Source organism: Acomys russatus, chromosome 25, assembly GCF_903995435.1.
Source record: "Acomys russatus chromosome 25, mAcoRus1.1, whole genome shotgun sequence".
Lineage (NCBI taxonomy): Eukaryota > Metazoa > Chordata > Mammalia > Rodentia > Muridae > Acomys > Acomys russatus.
This window is the reverse complement of record NC_067161.1, coordinates 17,641,158-17,660,324: the sequence shown is the minus strand read 5'-3', so window position 1 is coordinate 17,660,324 and position 19,167 is coordinate 17,641,158. Positions and strand designations below refer to the sequence as shown.

Sequence of the window (19,167 nt, the reverse complement as noted above, 5' to 3'; positions counted from 1 at the left end):
ACAACAGCTGCTGCCAGTTAGCCCTTGCTTTTGTTGGACTCTGAGATCCACTTGCTTCCGTTGCTCTCCCAAGGCCTCTAGGCAGTCACAGCTCTGTCATCTAGCCCGAGGAAAGCGCACCACCACCTCACCCTGGATTCTCTCACACCACCCACCCTGCTGCAAATGTTAGGTCTCCTCATCTGGCCCCTGCAGTATTCTCTGGTTCCTGCTAGAAAGGTATCCAGGATCCTTTTCAGATTGATTTTCCAGATGCACCAAAGTCCAGCCTCGCGCCTGGCATTTAAAGGCTAAATAAGTACTACCTGATAAATAAAAGCGCCTGTCAATGGGCAAGTGAGGCATAAAGCCTGCATGAAGCCCTTCTAAGAAGCACCGCAGGCTCCTAGGACATGTAAGACATCTGTTGATGCAGCCCTACTTTACTGGCCAGATGCAGGATGACACAGGATTCAGGTCAGGCTGGGTTCTAGGTTCTCAAAAGGGCTGCCCATGCCTGGTGTCTGTTCTGAGTTAGGAGGACACAGACTGTGTTCATTTTTAGTTCCTTGGCGCGTTTTTTTTTTTTTTTCACTAGATTAGAATAGGAAATGGTCCTCATGTGATGACGGCTGAGGCAGAGTTTAACTCTTTTATTAACCCCATTTGGGATAAAGCTGGCTCCCACATTGTGAACACAGTTACCCCTTAAATGGATTACTAGGAAAGAGGATATAATTGATACCAACATCGGAGACCTTTCTCGGCTCCCAACCTGTGAGAGAGATGACTGTCGCAGGCAAGTCCTACATCTCTGCTTCAGTTAGGAAAATCGCCCTGTTCCCGTGCTGGCTCATTCTCCTGTGCCATATTAGCAGATATGAGGCATTCTGCATGGAAATGGGGGGGGGCAGCTGAAATTATTCAAGACTATTGAGTCTTTTATTGCTTCACCATAAATTGTAAATAAGAAACAGACATGGGGAATATGCCAGGATGTGATGAAAGCTTTTCCAAAAAATAAAAGAGAGTTCTCTAGGTTACTTAGCTGAGAAGAATAGATGGAGGGAAAACACTGTTTAAATGTTTGGCTATGTGATTAGTGTTAGAAGGCTTCTCAGCCCACCTAGCAGATTTCTTTCATCGAATTAAAGAGCCACTTGAAAGGGACTGTCTTTGAGCTGATAAGGAAGGTAATAAAACAGACATATTAACAGTCGATAAAAGAAGGTTAAAGGCATTTTGGTATTGCTTATCAAAATAGAAGAATGCACCAATTAGCTGAGAAGATAACCTGTACTCAAAGGAATGTGCGGACTATGCAGAAGACGGTAATGTCATCTTTTGTGATTATTTTAAAGTTTCTGTTTGTAGACAGCAGATATGGAAATCAGAATTTTTATTAGTCTCTCTGATGCAGCAGTAAGAAAAATCAAAGGGTTATTTTTGACTTGGTTTGAAAATGAAGCATTAGGTGAATTTTGACTTGTATGAAAAAGCAGATACAGATACAAGTGGAAGAGCTCGGGGGTGTGGGAAGGACGGAAGACACAAAACAAAAGCCTAGACACAGTTTTGCTTTTTAAATCAGCAAATGACCTGGAAGCAGAAGCCTCCTGCCTTTAAAAAAAAAAAAATACAAAGTCCCCTAAAATTGAATCAAGAGATTGCCCACATTTAGGCCAACTTCCATTCTAATGGGCGTAGGCCTCATCGGAGCACTTACTCATTTGATGTACACCCAGGAGCTCAGAGCATAAGCAGGGCTTATTAGCACATGGTAGGTCTTGGACCGGAGGAGGATGAGAGAGGAGTGTTCAATTCCAGAGAGGAAAGAAATATCTATGGGGAGTGCATCTGGTGGCTGGATGCCCAGCTGTCAGATTCCTGCATCCCTGTGCTCTGGTCCCCGAGGAACACTTAGGTAACATTCACGTACCATCGTTGCATGCCCTTCCCCTCCCTTTCCTCAAGAACCCATGCACTGGAGCTACACTTCCTCCCCCTCCCTGTCTCTTCTCCTCCTTCACGAGCACAGCAGTACTGCATGCAGGTTAGAAGGTACACTACCCGGATTCTAATTCTCCTGTCGCTACCCTCATGTGCTCTGTTACATGAGACCCTGCACCGGGTCCATGGTAAGTACCAAGCAAATCATCATCAGGATTATTTATTATTGACACTTCTCAACTAAGGAGATATCAAAATTAACAAAGCCCTGCTTCACAAGTGACAGGCAATAATCTAATGCTGTCCAGGAGAATGTTCACGCCCGAAGTGCTCAGTGTGTAGCTAGTGTTGAGAGGACTCTGAAGTAGCCATGCCCTATGCTGCTGAAGGGAAAACTAAGGCCCAAGGAGGTACAGGGACTCCATGCTGTCTTCATGATCTAAAGCTGCACGAGGAAGTAATGAATCCCAAATCAAATCAGAACTGGAGGCTTCTTTCCCCAAGGACAAAATCATCCTTGGACAGACCCAGGGATATGGGAGGCTGGAGAGCTGCTCAGGAGTTCAGAGTACTTGTTTCCCTTGTAGAAGACCCCATTCTGGTCCAATTCCCAGCACTAATGAGACAACTTACAACTATCTATAACTCAAGTTCCAGGGGGGATCTGATGCCTTCTTCCAACCTCTGAAGGCACCAGGCACACATATGGTGCACACACATACATGTAAGCAAAGCACTCATACATATTAAAATGAAATAAATCTGAAGTATTTTTTAAGGGAGGTGGAATCTGGGAGCAGTGAGTTAGGCGTAACTGCCAATAGAGATGAGCCAGCCAGGATTCCATGACACCAAAGCTAGGGTCAAACTTCCCAGGGTGCACTGCTGGGCAGGGGCCACACTGTGGGTAAAAATCAACAGGAAGGAAGAGCGGGAAGAGAACCCACTGCCACATGTCTGAATGCTTTAGCCTTTTCAGTGAACAGTAGGTAGGCATCTGCTTAACACACACAAGATAGGAAAAGCTCTTCAATATTCAGGACGGAAACCTGCTACTTCTTGTCCCCCTCCCATTTCATCAACGCCTACCTCAAATTCGGCTACTGGTCCGCACAGCTGTGAATGGCCAGCAAGGATTCTGCCCTTGCCTGGCCCTCTCCATGCTTCCTCCCCTCCCCTCCATTAAGCGGCAAGATAAATAACAGCTGTCCCAATTGCTCTTTTAATGCACAAGCTGGGGAAGAAATTATAATCTCTACGTAAGGGGAGCATGGTTAGTCAACCTGACATTGCTGTCATCCAGGAAGCAGAGCATGTTGACTTAATTCATTTATTGCCTTCTGTTTTTCCTGTCACCGGACCCTGGGTCTTCTATCGATCTCGCCCAGCCAGTGGCATCCAGCCATACAACTTGATATCTGTGCACACTTGGTGCAGTAATGAAGGGCTTTCTACAGCAGACACATGAATTCCTGGGGCCCGGATCGACAGAATGTGATGTCGGGGCAGTGCAACGTTTTCACAGGCTGAAGAGCTGAAAAATGAAAACTCCTTGGCGCACCATCTGCTACTTACAAAACACGGAGATTCTTCAGTCCGGCGAAGTCCATTTTGGTGATCCTGGTGATGTTATTTCTGTCCAGGTCACTGCAATGGAAAGAAAATTCAGGTCATATTTTTGCGGGTTACACTTACAGTCTATTCAACGAAGACTGGCTTGGATTTGGGGGGGGCCAGCACTGCCTGTCAGGGGGCCGGCAATTCCAATGATTAATGATATCCCTTGAGCATGCCCAACTAACCTAAAGGAAATTGTATGGAATAAGCCATTCATTATGTATGTAGTGGAGCACAGTTGCACTTAACTGCCTGTCTTCTGTGGTCCCTTCTTCAAGTAACAAACCTATCTCTCTATGTCCCCGGGTCCCCTAATTTTCAGATTAATGTATGCAAGTAGAGGTGAGGGCTCCTCACAATTCCAGAGGTTCCAGGGAAGGAAGAGCTGACCCAGCCAGGCTTTTAAAGTATCTTTAATCCCTTCCATTGTCTCCGGGATGCATGCATGATTTAAAGAATAACTTTCTATCTACTGGGGTGGCAAAGCAGCCCAGGGGTACCAGAAGTCATCTTCCTCTCACCAAAGGACAGTGTTCCAGACCCAGAAGACGAAAAGAGACATTTTTCATGCTGTCCCATGACCTGTTCACACCTAAAACCAGATACTTCTATATCTGGGCATTTTTGTGAGGCACTCTAGCCCACCTCCTTTCTATTTTGGTTTCAACCAAGTTCAGAGTTACCAGAAGCCATTTTGCCTCCACTAAAGGATGGTGAAGACCCGGAAGATGAAAGAAGCCATTCTACTTCTATTGCTTGAAACCAAAAGAATTGGCCCTGGCTTCGGGACATAACTACCTAGATATAAATAGACAACCCAGTCTTGTCTAATAGACGAAACAAAATGACTATAGTTTCTAATTAGTTCACAAGTCTCCTGAGTTTAACCTCCTAGCATGCACCGGAGCAGTTGAGCTTGTGCCTGGCTAATTCTACACAGGAGCCAAAGACAGCTGCATGGATGATTCCTGCCTCAACCTGGAAGCTTAGGAGCATTTGTCATGGAAGAGCTGAAAGCTCAGCGTGGCGGTTACTGGGGTGAAGGTGAGGGAGGCACCGTGGGGGGTAGGGAAACAGGGCTAAAGGGGAACTGAAGTTAAGGAAGAGCCTGTGAACAGCTGGGTAGTCTGTATTCCCTAAAATCATCTAAGACCTCTAGATGAAAAAAAAAAGGGGGGGAACCATAAATAATGTTCCAATTCTTAACACTGGATGCTGAACAACAAATCCCTACACACTGTGACCTCCTGACAAGAGGACCATTCCTAGGGATTGGGCCTATGGAGTTTCTACAGGGTGTCTATAAATGACAGTTTATATACCACCACAAACACATGACAGACAGGATCTGCTTTCAAAAGATGTGTTGTTATCGGCTTTCATCATGATACAAACATCAGAGTACAGGCGCACAGATTTACCGGCTCTGATGGCACACAGCGGTATAATCTTGGGGGACAGTGCTGTATGCAGCTGCTGATAACCAGGGCACCAGGGTAGGCTATCGGGACTACCAAGAGTCACCTGTCTGACAGCAGATCCCCAGAAGACCTGAGGGTTATATGCTTGTGTTAGAGGAACAGGAGAGCAGTTTCCAATCTTTGCACTTTGTGTGAGCAACAATCAAGTCTGAGGAGGGGTTACCTTTTTGATATCAGAAATTACAGTGAAATAAAAATCAAGCTTGTCCCTGGGTAACCTCACCTCGGCTCCCTTTCCTCTCTTCGGTTTACCCCTCCTAGAACAGCCATTCACACAGTTTCTTGGTTTGAGATGTAGGAACACCCCCATTTCACCTTTGTTAACTATGCAGAGTGTTGGTGAAGTAAGGACCCAAGGCACAGGGAGAACACACAAGAACCCCGCTGCCAGGATCAGACACCGTGGACAGCCGGGATTCGGCAACCTCTCAAGCATCAGGCGCTCTCTATGCCACTCCCTCCGGGATCTGGAGCGACCTGTAGGGACCTTGACAACTGGGAGTATGACAAAGCAGCTGAGGGTTTAATTACCAGGACACAGCGTGCGACTGCAGCAGCTCAGGCTGCCAGCTGCGGGACCGATATTTTCAATTAATATTCATTACGAGAAAGGATGCGGTGTGCCACAGAGACACTGAGGACATGGCGGGGCGGGGGATGCTGTGGGGCTCCTCACACACTGTCCTGGAACTGAATTCCTTGCCCAACCACCTCCTGAGTGGCCTTGTGACTAAGGATCAGGATGACACTCATGACCTCAAGAGCTTTTTTTTTTTTTGAGAGTTAACTGAGATGCTATGCTCATGGTGCTTACCCACCACGTACAAAATCCTCAGTCTCATCCTATGGGATGACTCTAACTAGCTGAAGTACACCCCCTACCTATGTACACTGTGAAATTTGAGCTCACCAAAAGAACCCAGGTACCCCATTCCCTAGGCACTGTGTCTTAAGCCATCAACTTTAGGGGGATGTTATGGCACAACACTAAAGGTGGGGAACAAGGAGGGACAGAAAGACGCCTACTAAATATTGAATTCACCACTAAGAGCAGAATCCATTCCCATGTCTCTGCATGGCGAAGGCGATTCCATGGCTGCTCCTTTGAGACCCTCAGTCCTGTTGCTGTAGTCAAAGCTGGCTCAAGGAAAGAAGGCATTTGTGTCGTTCTAGGGATGAGGAAAGAAAAGGCCCCGCTCTCATGCTCAGCCCTGTACACTATGTCACCAAGAATGTCCTCTCCTCCAGGGGCAGCTCAGGGAAGCATGGCATCCACCACGACACCGCATTGCTCACTCACTGCACACCAGCAGGCTAATGAGTTGTCCATCAGAGTATTTTTGTGTGTATGTGTGAATGCAGCACACATTATATCTCCAAGATTTCCTTGAGTGTGACCACGTGACCAAGTTCACAGCACTGCACCATGATGCCTGCAGGGTGGAGCCATAAATTCTCTGCCCAAGGCTCCACGCCCATCCTTGGCCTGTTATTTTGGGCTGTATTCATAAAATAGTGGAGGGCCCCCGAGGAGGCAAATGATCTGAGCCCAAGTTCCTGGGTGGCTGCACAGGACAGAGATGGCTGCCTTGCCTCCTGATTTATACATATTAGACTTAGACATGCTCCAGAAATAGCTTCAAAGCCACCCAAAGCCAGGGACTATTCATCACAGCAGTTGGTCCCGTCAAATGTAATGTCTTAACTTTCTACCCTTTGTGGTTTTCCTCTTAGCTTTCTAACAGGTCTGAACAATAGGTATTCTTGTTTCTCTCCACAGAAGAAGTATCCGTAGTTGAACCCTCCTAAGAACTGCGCTCTGCCGAGCCCAAAATATATACACTAAGCAATTTGCTAAGCGCTCTGTATGCATCTCGAACCCATCTGCTGTTGTTTACTATCTCAGTTTTTATGCAGAAAGACTCACTCTCTTCCTCTGCTCTTCAGAAAGAAACTTGGGTCATGAGATCACATAAGATCACACGCCAGATAGGATTTGGAACTCAGATTATCTGAATGCAGAGGCTAGGTGTGTGTGTGTGTGTGTGTGTGTGTGTGTGTGTGTGTGTGTGCATCTCTGTGTGTGTGTGTGTGCGCATCTCTGTGTGTGTGTGTGTGTGTCTGCCTATGTGCACAAGGTCACATGCTCACACAGCTGCCTATCAAGTCAGAAGTCAATGTCAAGTGTTTTCCTTTGTTCTCCACCTCATTTTTTTTTTCCTCAACAGAATCTGCAGCTCACCTATTGGCTAGACTGTCTTGCCAGTGCATACCCAGGATCCATCTGTCTCCATTTCTGGGTCCTGCATTACGGACAAACACCGTCGTGCCTGGATGCTTTCATGAGTGCTGGAGATCAGGGTTCAGGTCCCAATACCTGCACAGCAAGCACTTTACCCACTGACTCACCTCCCCAGCCCTACAGGCCAGGTCATTTTTAGCCAGCACATCCTAATGCCCATCCACCGTGAGTCTAAGCATTTTCAAAATGTGTAAAGTTATCTCCTGGGTCGGGGAAACAGAAAATACATAAACAAATAGAACGAGACTAGCTCATCTCTTCACCTTGATGGAAACAAAAGAATGCACCTGGCAGCTTGGCTGTCTCTAGCTCCAGGCAAAATAGTAGTTTCTGCCCTGTCTCCCACTGAGGTTGCAAGAGCACTGAGCATCTCTGCAAGCCCCAGGATGCACTCTATCTTTGTCCACAACTGGTGTCTCCCATGATGCTGCCACTGAAACCAGGCATCACCATAGCAATCTCTTGCATTGTTTTCCCCCATCCCAACGAATGAATCATAAGCCAGGGTTGAGGCTTGAGTTCTGTGGTATTTTCACATCTGTTTGACACCTTGGGTGGAGTGGGGAGGAATTCAGAACAACAGTGGAAAAAAAAAAAAAAGAAAGAAACAAAAATAACATCGTCTGGGCCAGGCTCTTGTCTCTGTCTTCATACACACACACACACACACACACACACACACACACACACACACACTTTCTTTCTTTCCCCTGCAGCATTCCTACAGATCTTTCTTTGAGTCATAGCACATCTGGGAAGAGGGGCTGTAAAGATCTACCCCTGACGAAATAGCAAAGCATAGAAAAAAAAAAAAAAAAAGAAAGAGACTTCCGAGGAAAAGCCAGAGGATGTGGGTTTGAATCCCAGGTTCCTCACTTCCCAGCTGGGAAGCTTCAGGGAAGACAGACACAGCATCACTCAGACTCAGATATGACCACTGTGGCGGTGACGCTCATAAGATATGACCCACATGTCAGCTCTCCAGGATTACCTGGAGGGTCAAGAGCCGAAGCATGTGAGGAGGAACCCACAGACCAGTACAGCAACAGTGAGGGACAGGATGTGGCAGTGAAGATTGGGATTAAGTTCCAAGATGTCTGCGATGGAGAGGCACACAGACGGCCCCCACCTCACAGTGGTTCGGATTACGTTTTCCCCACTGTGTGACAGTACTTATATAATTCCATTTGTTTCCTTGATTGTTTAATAAGTTAGATGAGATACTTAATAGCTTGCTATAAAACAAACTCTGGGTTAAATGATTTTCCTAATTTTGTGCTGACGTAAGTAAGTGTATGGCCATTCTGAAAGTAGCCTGGCTACGCTAGGCTGTTCAACGGGTCTGTGTGTTAAATGATTTCTGATATTTCAGTGTACAGCGAGGTGTAACTTTCATCCATAGGTAAGATGCACACAAAGAGCATAGCACAAGTTCAGACCAGATTTTTAAATCCACTTGCCCCCTTGCACAACTCTATACAAAGAGCTGCTTTCTGCACTGTGGAAAGGAAGATGGAGTCTCAATCTAAGACCCTAAGGAGATGTCACACAACAAAGAGGATTGTTGCAGAGAGCACGCAAGCGGAGACTGCAAGTCAACTCATATTGGGGTGAGGTCTATAGGGTACCCGTGAACGCAGGAGGCTGGATAGAACCCTGTCCAGTTTCAGATCTATGATGGATATATTCTGCGATCCATAATCAAGCTGATTTTTTTTTTGAAAATACAGAATATAGCTTGGTTCTTGCTCCCAGCAGCTTGGAGTCTAGCTGAACTAAACTAAGCCATAAGAGACTTGGAAAATGCACAAAATGAAATGTTGAGAGATAGGGTCTAAATTCCATGCCGAATGGGCAGAGAAAGAGAGGCATTGAGGGCAACAACACTTACAGCAGAAACTCAGAGAAAACCGTTTAGAGGAAAGGACAAGTGGGGCCCTGGTACCAGTAAAGAAAGGGGGTGGGAGTTACAAAGAAAGCAAGGACTGAGCCAGGCAAGGGTCTCTTGGAAGCCTCACGTGTTCAAACACAAAGTCCCAAAGCAGGGAACTGGGGCTCCTGTCCAGAATTTGAGTAAAAAGGGCCAGAATCAAGGTGTCTCATAGACTCAATTTCCAATCAAGGCACAAGGCGGCAAAGGGCATGGTCTGAGCATCAGGCACCTTCCCCGGCCTTTCCATCCAATGGCTCCCACTGGGCTGTCCTGGGAGATCTTTCATCTCCCACAAGCTGGGCGGAGATGGATAGCCACAACAGCAGGACCAGGAGAAGGAAGCCGTTCTCCTGGGGGCTCTGCCTGGGAGCTCACCCAAGTTAGCACACTTTCCTGCCAGAGGTCGTGGCTCCTTCTACAACTGTGTCCATGTCAGGGTCCTGAACACTTAGCTGCCTCTCCTCTCTTCTGGCTTAGAGATGAAGACTCCTCCACTGTTTTAAGTGCTGGGTTCCACAGTGCCTCTGTGGTTCCCTGAACTGGACCCACACCCCTGAACCTGCTCACACGGAAATGCATCCTCCAGGGCTAACCTTCCTCTCAGTTTCCCATCTAGTTTCTGCTTCTTCCTGCAAGATCCATTCATGTACTCATCCATCTATGAATTCATTCAACAAACATTTCTTTCCCCATTAAGCTGCTGGGGCTATAGCCGATGCTAGGAAACAACAGTGGCACGTGTGTTGTCCTTTAAGAAATCAGTTTATGAGGGACAATGAAATTAATTACAGTGATTGCTATAAAGTATATTAACATCTTCACTGCAAATTCATACACTCAAAAAGGCCATATAATGAATACTTTTAGATTTTTCCTCTCTCTCTCTCTCTCTCTCTCTCTCTCTCTCTCTCTCTCTCATGCATATAAGTGTTTTGACTGCATATATGTTTGTGCAACACATGCATGGCTGTGCTGGCTAAGGCCAGAAGGGGGCATAGGACCATCTGGGCTTAGAGTGATGGACACCTGTGTGCTGGGAATCAAACCCTGGTCCTCTGGTAGAGCAGCCAGTGTTTTAAACCACTGAGCCACCTTTCCAGCACCTACAAGTCATACCTTCCATCACAACTATTCAGCTCCGCTCTGCACTGTGAAAGCTGCCATAGACTTAGATGACTGAGTAGAAGGAAAGGTGTGGCTATATGCAAATAAAGCTGTATCAAGAAAAATATGCCATAGAGGCTGAGCTGGCCCTGGGACCATAGCTTAAAGCTCCCTGCTCTCTACTATGCCAGGGGCATAAACAAACTCTTACAATGGGTTGTGAAGGGAGGGCGGTGGCACTGTGGGTAGAGAGAGGATTCCAGGGAAAGGGGCATTTTTAACTGAGACCTCAAAAATGAGCTGGGCATAGCCAGGTTGGCATGGGGCTATGTGAGAGCGAATAAAAGGATTTGGAAAGAAGAAACAGCAAAGATAAAAGCCCAGAGGCACTGCCTTAGGGTAACTGTGCAGACTTTTTTTTTTTTCTTTTTTTCTTTTTTTTGGCTGTTCAAGCAGGATGCAAAAGAAAGCATTATCTCCCCTGCCCAGCTTCTTTCCTTCCTCCATCCTTCCCTCCCTTGACTCCCACCCATCTCCTTTTACCTCCTCCTCACTTCCTCCTTTCTTCCCTTCTTATAGCAAATCTTTATTAATCACCTACTCTGGACCTGGTGTTACACTTGTGGCTAAGGCTAGAAGACTGAACAACAAACTCCCTTTAAAGAAACTTTAGTTCTGGGGGCTGGAGAGATGGCTCATCAGTTAAGACCACTAGATGCTCTTCCAAAGGACCCAGGCTCAATTCTCAGCACTCACATGGAGGCTCACATCTGTCTATAACTCCAGTTCCAGGGGATCTAACAGACTCACAACACACACCCAGGGAAAACACCAATGCACATTAAAAAGTAATAAATACATCTTTTTAAAATAAAGAAAAACTTTAATTCTCTTGGTGGGTATGGAAGACAGCTCCAAAGTCAGTGGCTAAGGTCACCATCTTACTCTTTCCTTCAGGGGCAGGACCTAGTGACTTGCTTCCAACCAGTCCAATACAGGGAACATGACAGGATGTTTTTTTTTCTATATGTTTTGTGCCATTTCATATGCCTCGTGTTCAGGGACTCTTTCCCTCTGTGATGAAGCAACTGGCCATGCTAAGAAAGTCCGCATGGCAGGAACTGAGGTCAGTAGCTGGGAATAGGAACTGGGGAAAACTGAGGAAGCCTTCAGTCTGACAGACCACAAAGGATGCCATCAACCAACAGTGAACCCATGGAAGTGGAAAGCACCCATAGCGTCGAGCGACATCATGGCTGCAGCCTTGCCAGACACCTGAAGCGGTGGCCCAGCTGACTGTGGGCTGACTAATGTGCACTGTCTGAAGCTGCCACCTTTGTGGCAAGATGGTTAGGCAGCAAGAGGGGGCAAACGCCAACGGAGACCATAAATGAACAACAGGGCTAGAGATTCCGATAAGTAACAAGAGGGCGATAGCTTCAGAGGTGGCACGGAGAATGAAGGTGGGGTGAGAGGAAGTGGAGACGCTGCCTTGGCTGGGGTGGGTGTAGGAAACCTCTCTTGAATCGAGATATTATGTCTGAGAGCAGAGGACAAGGAGCCAGCTGAGGGGAGAGGCTGAAGGGAGAAGGTTCCAGGTAGAGGCATACACAGACAAACAGACCCAGAGGGATGACTGAAGCAGAGACCCTTGGAGAGAACAGAAGGGCAGACACCACCTCACAGGCTGATGTAGGCCTTCTATTATCAGACCCACAGAAAGGGTCAGCAATTCTGCCTTATACAACCCAATTAGCTTCCACAAATGTGTGCTCAGCATGCCAGGCCAATGGGACGTCATCCAGGTGGGTCTCCTCCCTGTCCACAGTCTACTGCATTCATCTCTCAGTCTACCTCACTTAAGTCTTCCTTCCTCCAACTTGCAGACAGATAATGGGACCCCCACTAGATCCCACAGCCACGCTAGACACTCTGCCCACACATATGTTTCTGCTATTTCCTAGTCTTGAAAGCTTTCAATGTCCTCTCACCACCCCAACCCTACCACTGGGTTAAGGGTAGAATTATGCACCCACCAATCTGTGTTGAAGCCCTGATCCCCCTGCTAATGTGAACGAGATCGTATTTAAAGCAGACTTTTCATAGATGCAATCAGGTTCAAATGAGTTCATCAGGATTGGCTCTAACCCAGTGTGATTACTGCCCTTAAAATATGAGGGAGCAGAGATGCTGGGATAATGGTGTATGAAGGCAGGCACAGGGAGGGCAGCCATGCGGCCACCAGACACAGCACCAAGGACGGTCAACCACCGCACAAAGCCAGGAGGAAGCTAAGTGACAGTCTCAAGTATGGCCAGCCAGCCCCTTCGTTTCCAGTTTTTACTTTCCACAGACTGAGAACAGAAATGTCTGCTGTTTACAGGCACCCGGGTGTTTGTCACAACAGTTCCATAAAACCGGTACTTCCCAATTTTCTGGAGCCCCTCCATCCCGCCCGCAGTCAACCCCACTTCTTCCTCCCCTGAACTCCTGAACAGATCACTTTCTGCACAACTCATTTCGGGCTTTCATCGCTTTCCCTCCCACCTTGTGTGCTGCTGCTGGCTTCCTGTGTGCCGACTTGGCTCCTGAAGGACCAAAGAGGATACACCCCATACTTTGTCCTGGACACCTTGGATGAAGTAAGGCCCCTTGAGGACACTCAGGGAAATGTGTACTGCACTTGTCATCTCTGGGGCACGAGGAAAAGGTAGAGGTGGTGATAATCTTTTTTTTTTTTTTTTTAACCAATCTATTATTTTGCCTCTCAGTAGCTCAGTGTTTTCTCTGGCAGCTATGTCCTCACACACACCCCCACCTCCAAGACTGTTGCTCAGAAAAGAGTAAATTGTTTCTGTCATCTCCAGAAGGCTTTGGGGAAGATGATTCGAACTCTACCTTTTTTTTTTTTTTTTTTTTTTTTTTTTTTGGTTTTTCGAGACAGGGTCTTTCTGTATAGCCTTGGCTGTCCTAGACTCGCTTTGTAGACCAGGCTGGCCTTGAACTCACAGCAATCCGTGTGCCCCTGCCTCCCAAATGCTGGGATTAAAGGTGTGTGCCACCATGCCCGGCTCAAACTCTACATTTATTCTCCATAAAATGTGTCCCACAGACATGGCCACAGGCAAATCTGATAGAGACAATTTCCCATGCTCCCCTAAAAAATATATATCAAAAAAGTAGTTCACGTGATCTAAGACACTTTCTAGCCCTAGCTAAAGTAAAAAGGTAGAGAGAAGCCATTCAGGGCGAAATTGAGCCATCTGCCCAAGATGTGTGAAGGGTACAATGGCCGTTCAGGAGAGCTAGACAAATTGCCCTGACCAGTGTGTATCATTCTCTCTTGGTTCCCCTCCCAGCCCAGGGACTTCATGCCACCTACTCGCCTACCCTGAGGACAGAGAAGAACCAGCATGCATTCCAGAACCATCTATTCTCATCCTACCAGGTCCCGGGCAGCTCAGAGTTCTCTGACACTTGCTCCCTGGACACCCACCAGGAGGCATTGTTCACGTGATCTCTGAATTCTGCACTTCCCTCTCCACACTTACATAACCAAGCACACGTTTTAAAAACATACAACATGCATTCAGGAAAGAAATGGCTGAATTTGATTTTAAAAACTGGCTTCCCACTACCACAGTTGTTTGGGAACTGAGCCTCTCTGGGCTACATTTCTGACTTGGCAGCGCTCTAGCGTATCTAATTTTACACCTGCAAAAAGCCTGCAGCCAACCCTGTGCACACAGCTACCTGCAGGGGAGAGAACCAGCCAAACAGAAGGGGCATCCTGGGTGTCTCGCTGGGGTCACATGGATGGAGGCTCTGCGAGGCGGAGGGACAGACAAAGGATCTCCTTCCTTCCAGTAGGAGCACTCTCTGCCCTCCTTCTGCTTGCTTTAGCTCTATGCTTTGCTGGGGAACAGAATTAGAAGTCGCAGACTGTAGCCCCCAAGCATGAACTGACCTGCAGACCTGCTTTGTCTAGGCCTCTTAGTGATTTTTTTTCACATGTGTAAATTAACTGTCAATTTTGGACATTCTGGACAATTCTAGAATTGTCTGCCCTGTCTTCCCCCAACTATACCCACAAAATCGGATAATTTGATAACTCTGAGCCACCACAAGCTAGGGGCTAAGAGACACACTGAAAAGGCAAGTGCTTGAAATGTACCAGTTTACCATGACAAAAGCAACTTGGGGAGGAAAAGGTTTGCCTTATTCGTCCAGATTACAGTCTGGTGCTGAGGGAGGTCAGGGCAGGAACCAAGGAGGAACACTTCCTGGCTTGTTCAGTTGCTTTTCTTTCTTTCTTTCTTTCTTTCTTTCTTTCTTTCTTTCTTTCTTTCTTTCTAAAGATTTATTTATTATTTATACAGTATTCTGCCCACAAGTGTGTCCACATGCCTGAAGAGGACACCAGATCTCATTGTAGATGGTTGTGAGCCACCATGTGGTTGCTGGGAATTGAACTCAGGACCTTTGGAGGAACAGCCAGTGCTCTTAACCTCTGAGCCATCTCTCCAGCCCCTCAGTTGCTTTTCTTATACACCCCAGGCCCACCTGCCTAGGGATAACACCACCTATAGTGGAATGAGCCCTCCTACGTCAATTAGCAGTTAAGAAAATGCCCCACAGCTATGCCCTCCGGCAGATCTGATGGCAACAGTGTCCCAATTGAGGTTCCTTCTTCCCAGGAAACTCCAGTTGTATCAAACTGTCAAAACCAACAGCACATCAGTCCAACTGGTAGACTCTCCTTACTTGGGTTACATCCTTGGTTCTTATCGGCATGCAGAGTTTGAACTTCCACAGAAAGCATGCCCTGGAACCCCAATCTTACCAAATGGTCATGTGGTTTCAAGCAAGTTACTTAGCATATCCATCCAGAAGCTTCCATTTCCTAATCTTTTTTTAAGTGTGTGTTTGTGTGTGTGTGTGGGGTATATGTGCATGTAGGGTATGTATGTGTGTGTGTGTTTGGGGGGGTATGTGTGCTTGTAGGGTGTGTATGTGTGTGTTTGCGTGTGTGTGGTGTGTGTGTGTATGTGTGCATGCGTGTGAGTGAGCGTGAGCATGTGGAGGTCAGAGAACAATTTGTGGGACTCAGACCTCTCCTTGTTATTTATTATCCAGGCACAATGTCAGCGCAGGTAAAAGGCAGAGAGTGATGATGAGACCTACCTTGGCACCTCATTAACACTGAAGAGACGCCTGGGCCAGCCTACAGCCCTGCTGTCAACCTCCCTGATCCATCCCAGGCACATCCTATAAAGAGAGAGCTCCCACTCCCTGTAACAAACCCAGAATATTCCAACCCTCACTCCCAGAAACACACTCTTTCCCGAAAACTTCTTAAGATGACTCAGGCTATTTTCTGGTTTCTCGAGGGGTTGATGACCACCAGTCCAAAGAGCTCACTTGGTATGCCCCTCTCTGTCACACCCAGAAATCTCAGGCCCTTCCAAACTCTCCCTAGAAGATCTTTTCTCAAACCCCATCCCCACACTGCTTGTGGGAGCTTGTGACAAAATGGCTCTTCAAATGATGAGAGGCAACAACCCAAAAGTCCCAGAAGTGTTTGGGGTCTGGCTTTGGAAAACTGGCAAGGAATAAAGGGAGCATGCTATGGCAGACACTGCTATACGTTCCCCTGACCTCAGCAATCTGCTAGAGGAAACTTCCCACACCCTTTGCATCTAAGTGGGACCATCTGACTGATTAAAAGAATGCGAATGGAAGCAATATACGCTATTTCCAAGAAAGGCCGTAAAACACCCTGAACAGCATTACCCTATGTTCTCCTTTAACTCCTCATCCAGCCATGCAGAGGCCATGTGTAAAAATGGTGGTTTCTCAAGATGGAAGGGGCCTGGGATCCTGAGTGACTGTCTGAACATGAGCCACACCCCGACACACACCCAGACCAAGTGTACTACTACTGTGATAATGGGAAGCAGCCACAGCACAGTGTCAATTCTGCCGCTGATATATTTGGAGTTATTTGTTCCTGCAGCATAGCTTACTCTATGCTGACTGATACACCTGGCAAGATACCAGCAGAGTAAGACAGTCCGAGGACTTAAGTATCCATGGCTTCTCTTCTTTTCTAGCTCATGACACAAATTTGGAAAAGTTTCTCTCCCATCTTTAAAAAGAAAAAAAAATAATAACTGATTGAGCTGCTAAGGTCACGATGTAAAACAATTATTTGCTCTGGACTCTACTTTCTTCAGCAAGATTTTATTTTTGAAAGGCTGCTATATGACTGTGGTCAATAGAAGTGCAAAGGCTGCAGCCGTCCACACGGGGACCCAGGAAAATTTCTGCTAAATGAGTAATGATTATGCAAGAGACGATGTGTACTGACAGACTTCCATCTTTCCAACCTAAGAAGTCAATGAGGATTTCCTATTTTTTGAATGAACCAGTGGAGGTACAGAGAGATTAAAGCACTTGATAGGGCCACAAGCTGGTAAGAAACCCAGCAGCATTTATAACCAGAGGGTCAGGATATCCATGCTGCAAAACTAAACAACTAAAGTATGAAGTCCTGAAAGGTGAACCGCATGGAAATGTCAGGTCAGGAAATTTTAGCAACATTCTGTAATTTCAGCTAACCTAACAAACTCCACCTTCTTGGGATGAGGACCATATTTTGGTTATATCTGAAACCCCAGGGTTCAACACAACATCTGGCAGGCACATAAGAGGCACAAACGAACAAACAGCATCATGAGTCTGCTGAATGGTGAGATCCTCTGAACTTGAGCTCTTAAATATAACTTTTTTTTAATGTTTTAAAGATTTATTTTTATTATTTTCCTTGATGTGCATGTGTGAGAGTGAATGCCAAATGTGTGAAGGTGCCCAGGGGGTCAGAAGAGGGGGCCAGATGTCCTGGACCTCGAGTTACCGGTGGTTAGAACTCAACTCAGGTCGTCTGGGAGAGCAGCAAGTGCTCTTAGCTGCTCTTAACCATCTCTCTCAGCTATGGGACCAACCATTCTAACTGAGTTATACTTGAAGATGCCATGAATTGTGTAGTGTTCATTATCCAAGTTGAATAATTTTGTAAGTCCATGAGGATGTTACTAATATTTACCAGCAAAACAAGTAAACATTGGAACTGTCTGATACAAATCAATATAATCGGCCTCTTGGCTAAAGCCAGATACACATAGCTGTATGTGTGTCAAGCAATTACCCACAGGTAATTGTTGTAGCCATTTGATTGTTGAGACAGGCTCGTTTATGTCACCCAAATGGTGTCTGAACACACTATATAGTCCAGGTTGGCCTCATAAACTTGTGGTGATCCTCCTGCCTCAGCCTTATAAATGCTGGAATTACAAGTGTGCGCCACCACCCAGTCTACTTGTGCCTCTGACCATTTCCAAGACCACAGCTGTATGTGAGACACGTCGTGGTTTTACCTCTGACTGAGGCAAACCATAAGTCCAACCAGCTACACAGCACACACATCATGAACCTGTAGCATAGGAGCAGTGATCACTTTAAGAAAAGGAGACGGAACGGCCCAAGGACTGCAGCGATTGCTGCAAGAATATAAACATGGGTTGCACTGCAACTGGCTACATGCTTTGTATAAACACTAATAAAGTGAGTTCAGGCTGAGCTGTGACTTTAAAGGAAATTCTTCCCCATAAACATGTCCTGCCATGCCCTAATAACTCTTTAATTTGATGCACATTTTGGAAGGATGACGCTAAGTAATCACAGAATAATGTTAAGGTCTGTTGCGAAGGGGGCGGGGTGAGTGATGCAACTTGGAGCTAACACCATCCACCAGAACGCTGGCTTCCTTTCTTGGTTCGCACATGGAGGGGATTTGCCAAGTGACACGCAGGAAACCAGAGGTGGGTCTTTGCAGGTTCAGCACCAGGAAATTCTGGGTGTCATCTGATGATGGCACCACGTGAGTCTCCTGGCCGGTCCATTTCCAGCCAGTCTTCCCTGTCTAGAGATGGCAAAAGTGGCTTCCATTTGCATGTGGGTCTCTCTATGTTCTAGAACAAGGCTCTTGTTAATTGATGACACCCAAGTTCCTTGAGAAAAGAAAAAGACTTGCCACGTGCAGAGGCGCTCACGAAACAGACACAGCCCCGCATCCCTGCAAGAAGGCACAGTGGCATGAAGTCAAGAATATGTAGGTAAGTGTACAGCACGGAGGCTTGCGGCCCATTTCCTAACATGCTAATCGTGTGGTTGGGGAAACCATCCTTGATGTCTGCAGAATGGCTTAGTGTCCCTTGCGGATCCTCAGAGGACTTGTGAGAAAACCAAATGAGATCATGTGAAAAGGAGATTTGATAAATTTTAAAGTGCTCGTATAAACTCAGGAATCCCTACTGCTGGAAAAGTAGGGAAAAAAAAATATGATGGCTAACGACAGCGTTTCCGTGTACCGAGTTTTCATAATATATCAAGTTCTATTCATTTCCTTTAAGTCCTCTTAGCAATACTGTAATAATCTTATCATTATTCTGCCATTTTGTGGGCAAGTGAGGTCCAGAGAAGTTAAATAACTTGCCCCAGTTCAGACACATTCAGAAACACTGCCCACCGATCTAGAGGTCTCGTCTCCTACTCTTTGCTCCCAAGCTCAGTAGAAACTGAAGACACCAGTTTTATTAGCCTGTGACCAGTGAGGGCAAGGGCTCCCTGGGGCGGGGGGGGGGGGTGTTCCCTCCCAGGTCTCCAGCAAAACCAATGAAGGACTAGGATGGTAAGATTTTTAATAAGGTGAATGCAGTCCTCTCCCCCACCTACTTGCTTGT

General features: G+C 46.5%; 1 protein-coding gene across 1 annotated transcript in view; it reads right to left on the bottom strand.

Annotated features, from left to right (window-relative positions):
• Positions 1–19,167, bottom strand: part of Slit3 (slit guidance ligand 3) — a 588,765-nt gene that overhangs the window by 534,283 nt on the left and 35,315 nt on the right. Inside the window, exon 2 of the mRNA XM_051168450.1 lies at positions 3,505–3,576. Coding sequence (XP_051024407.1) covers positions 3,505–3,576 — 72 coding nt within the window. The remainder of the gene's footprint in view (positions 1–3,504; positions 3,577–19,167) is intronic.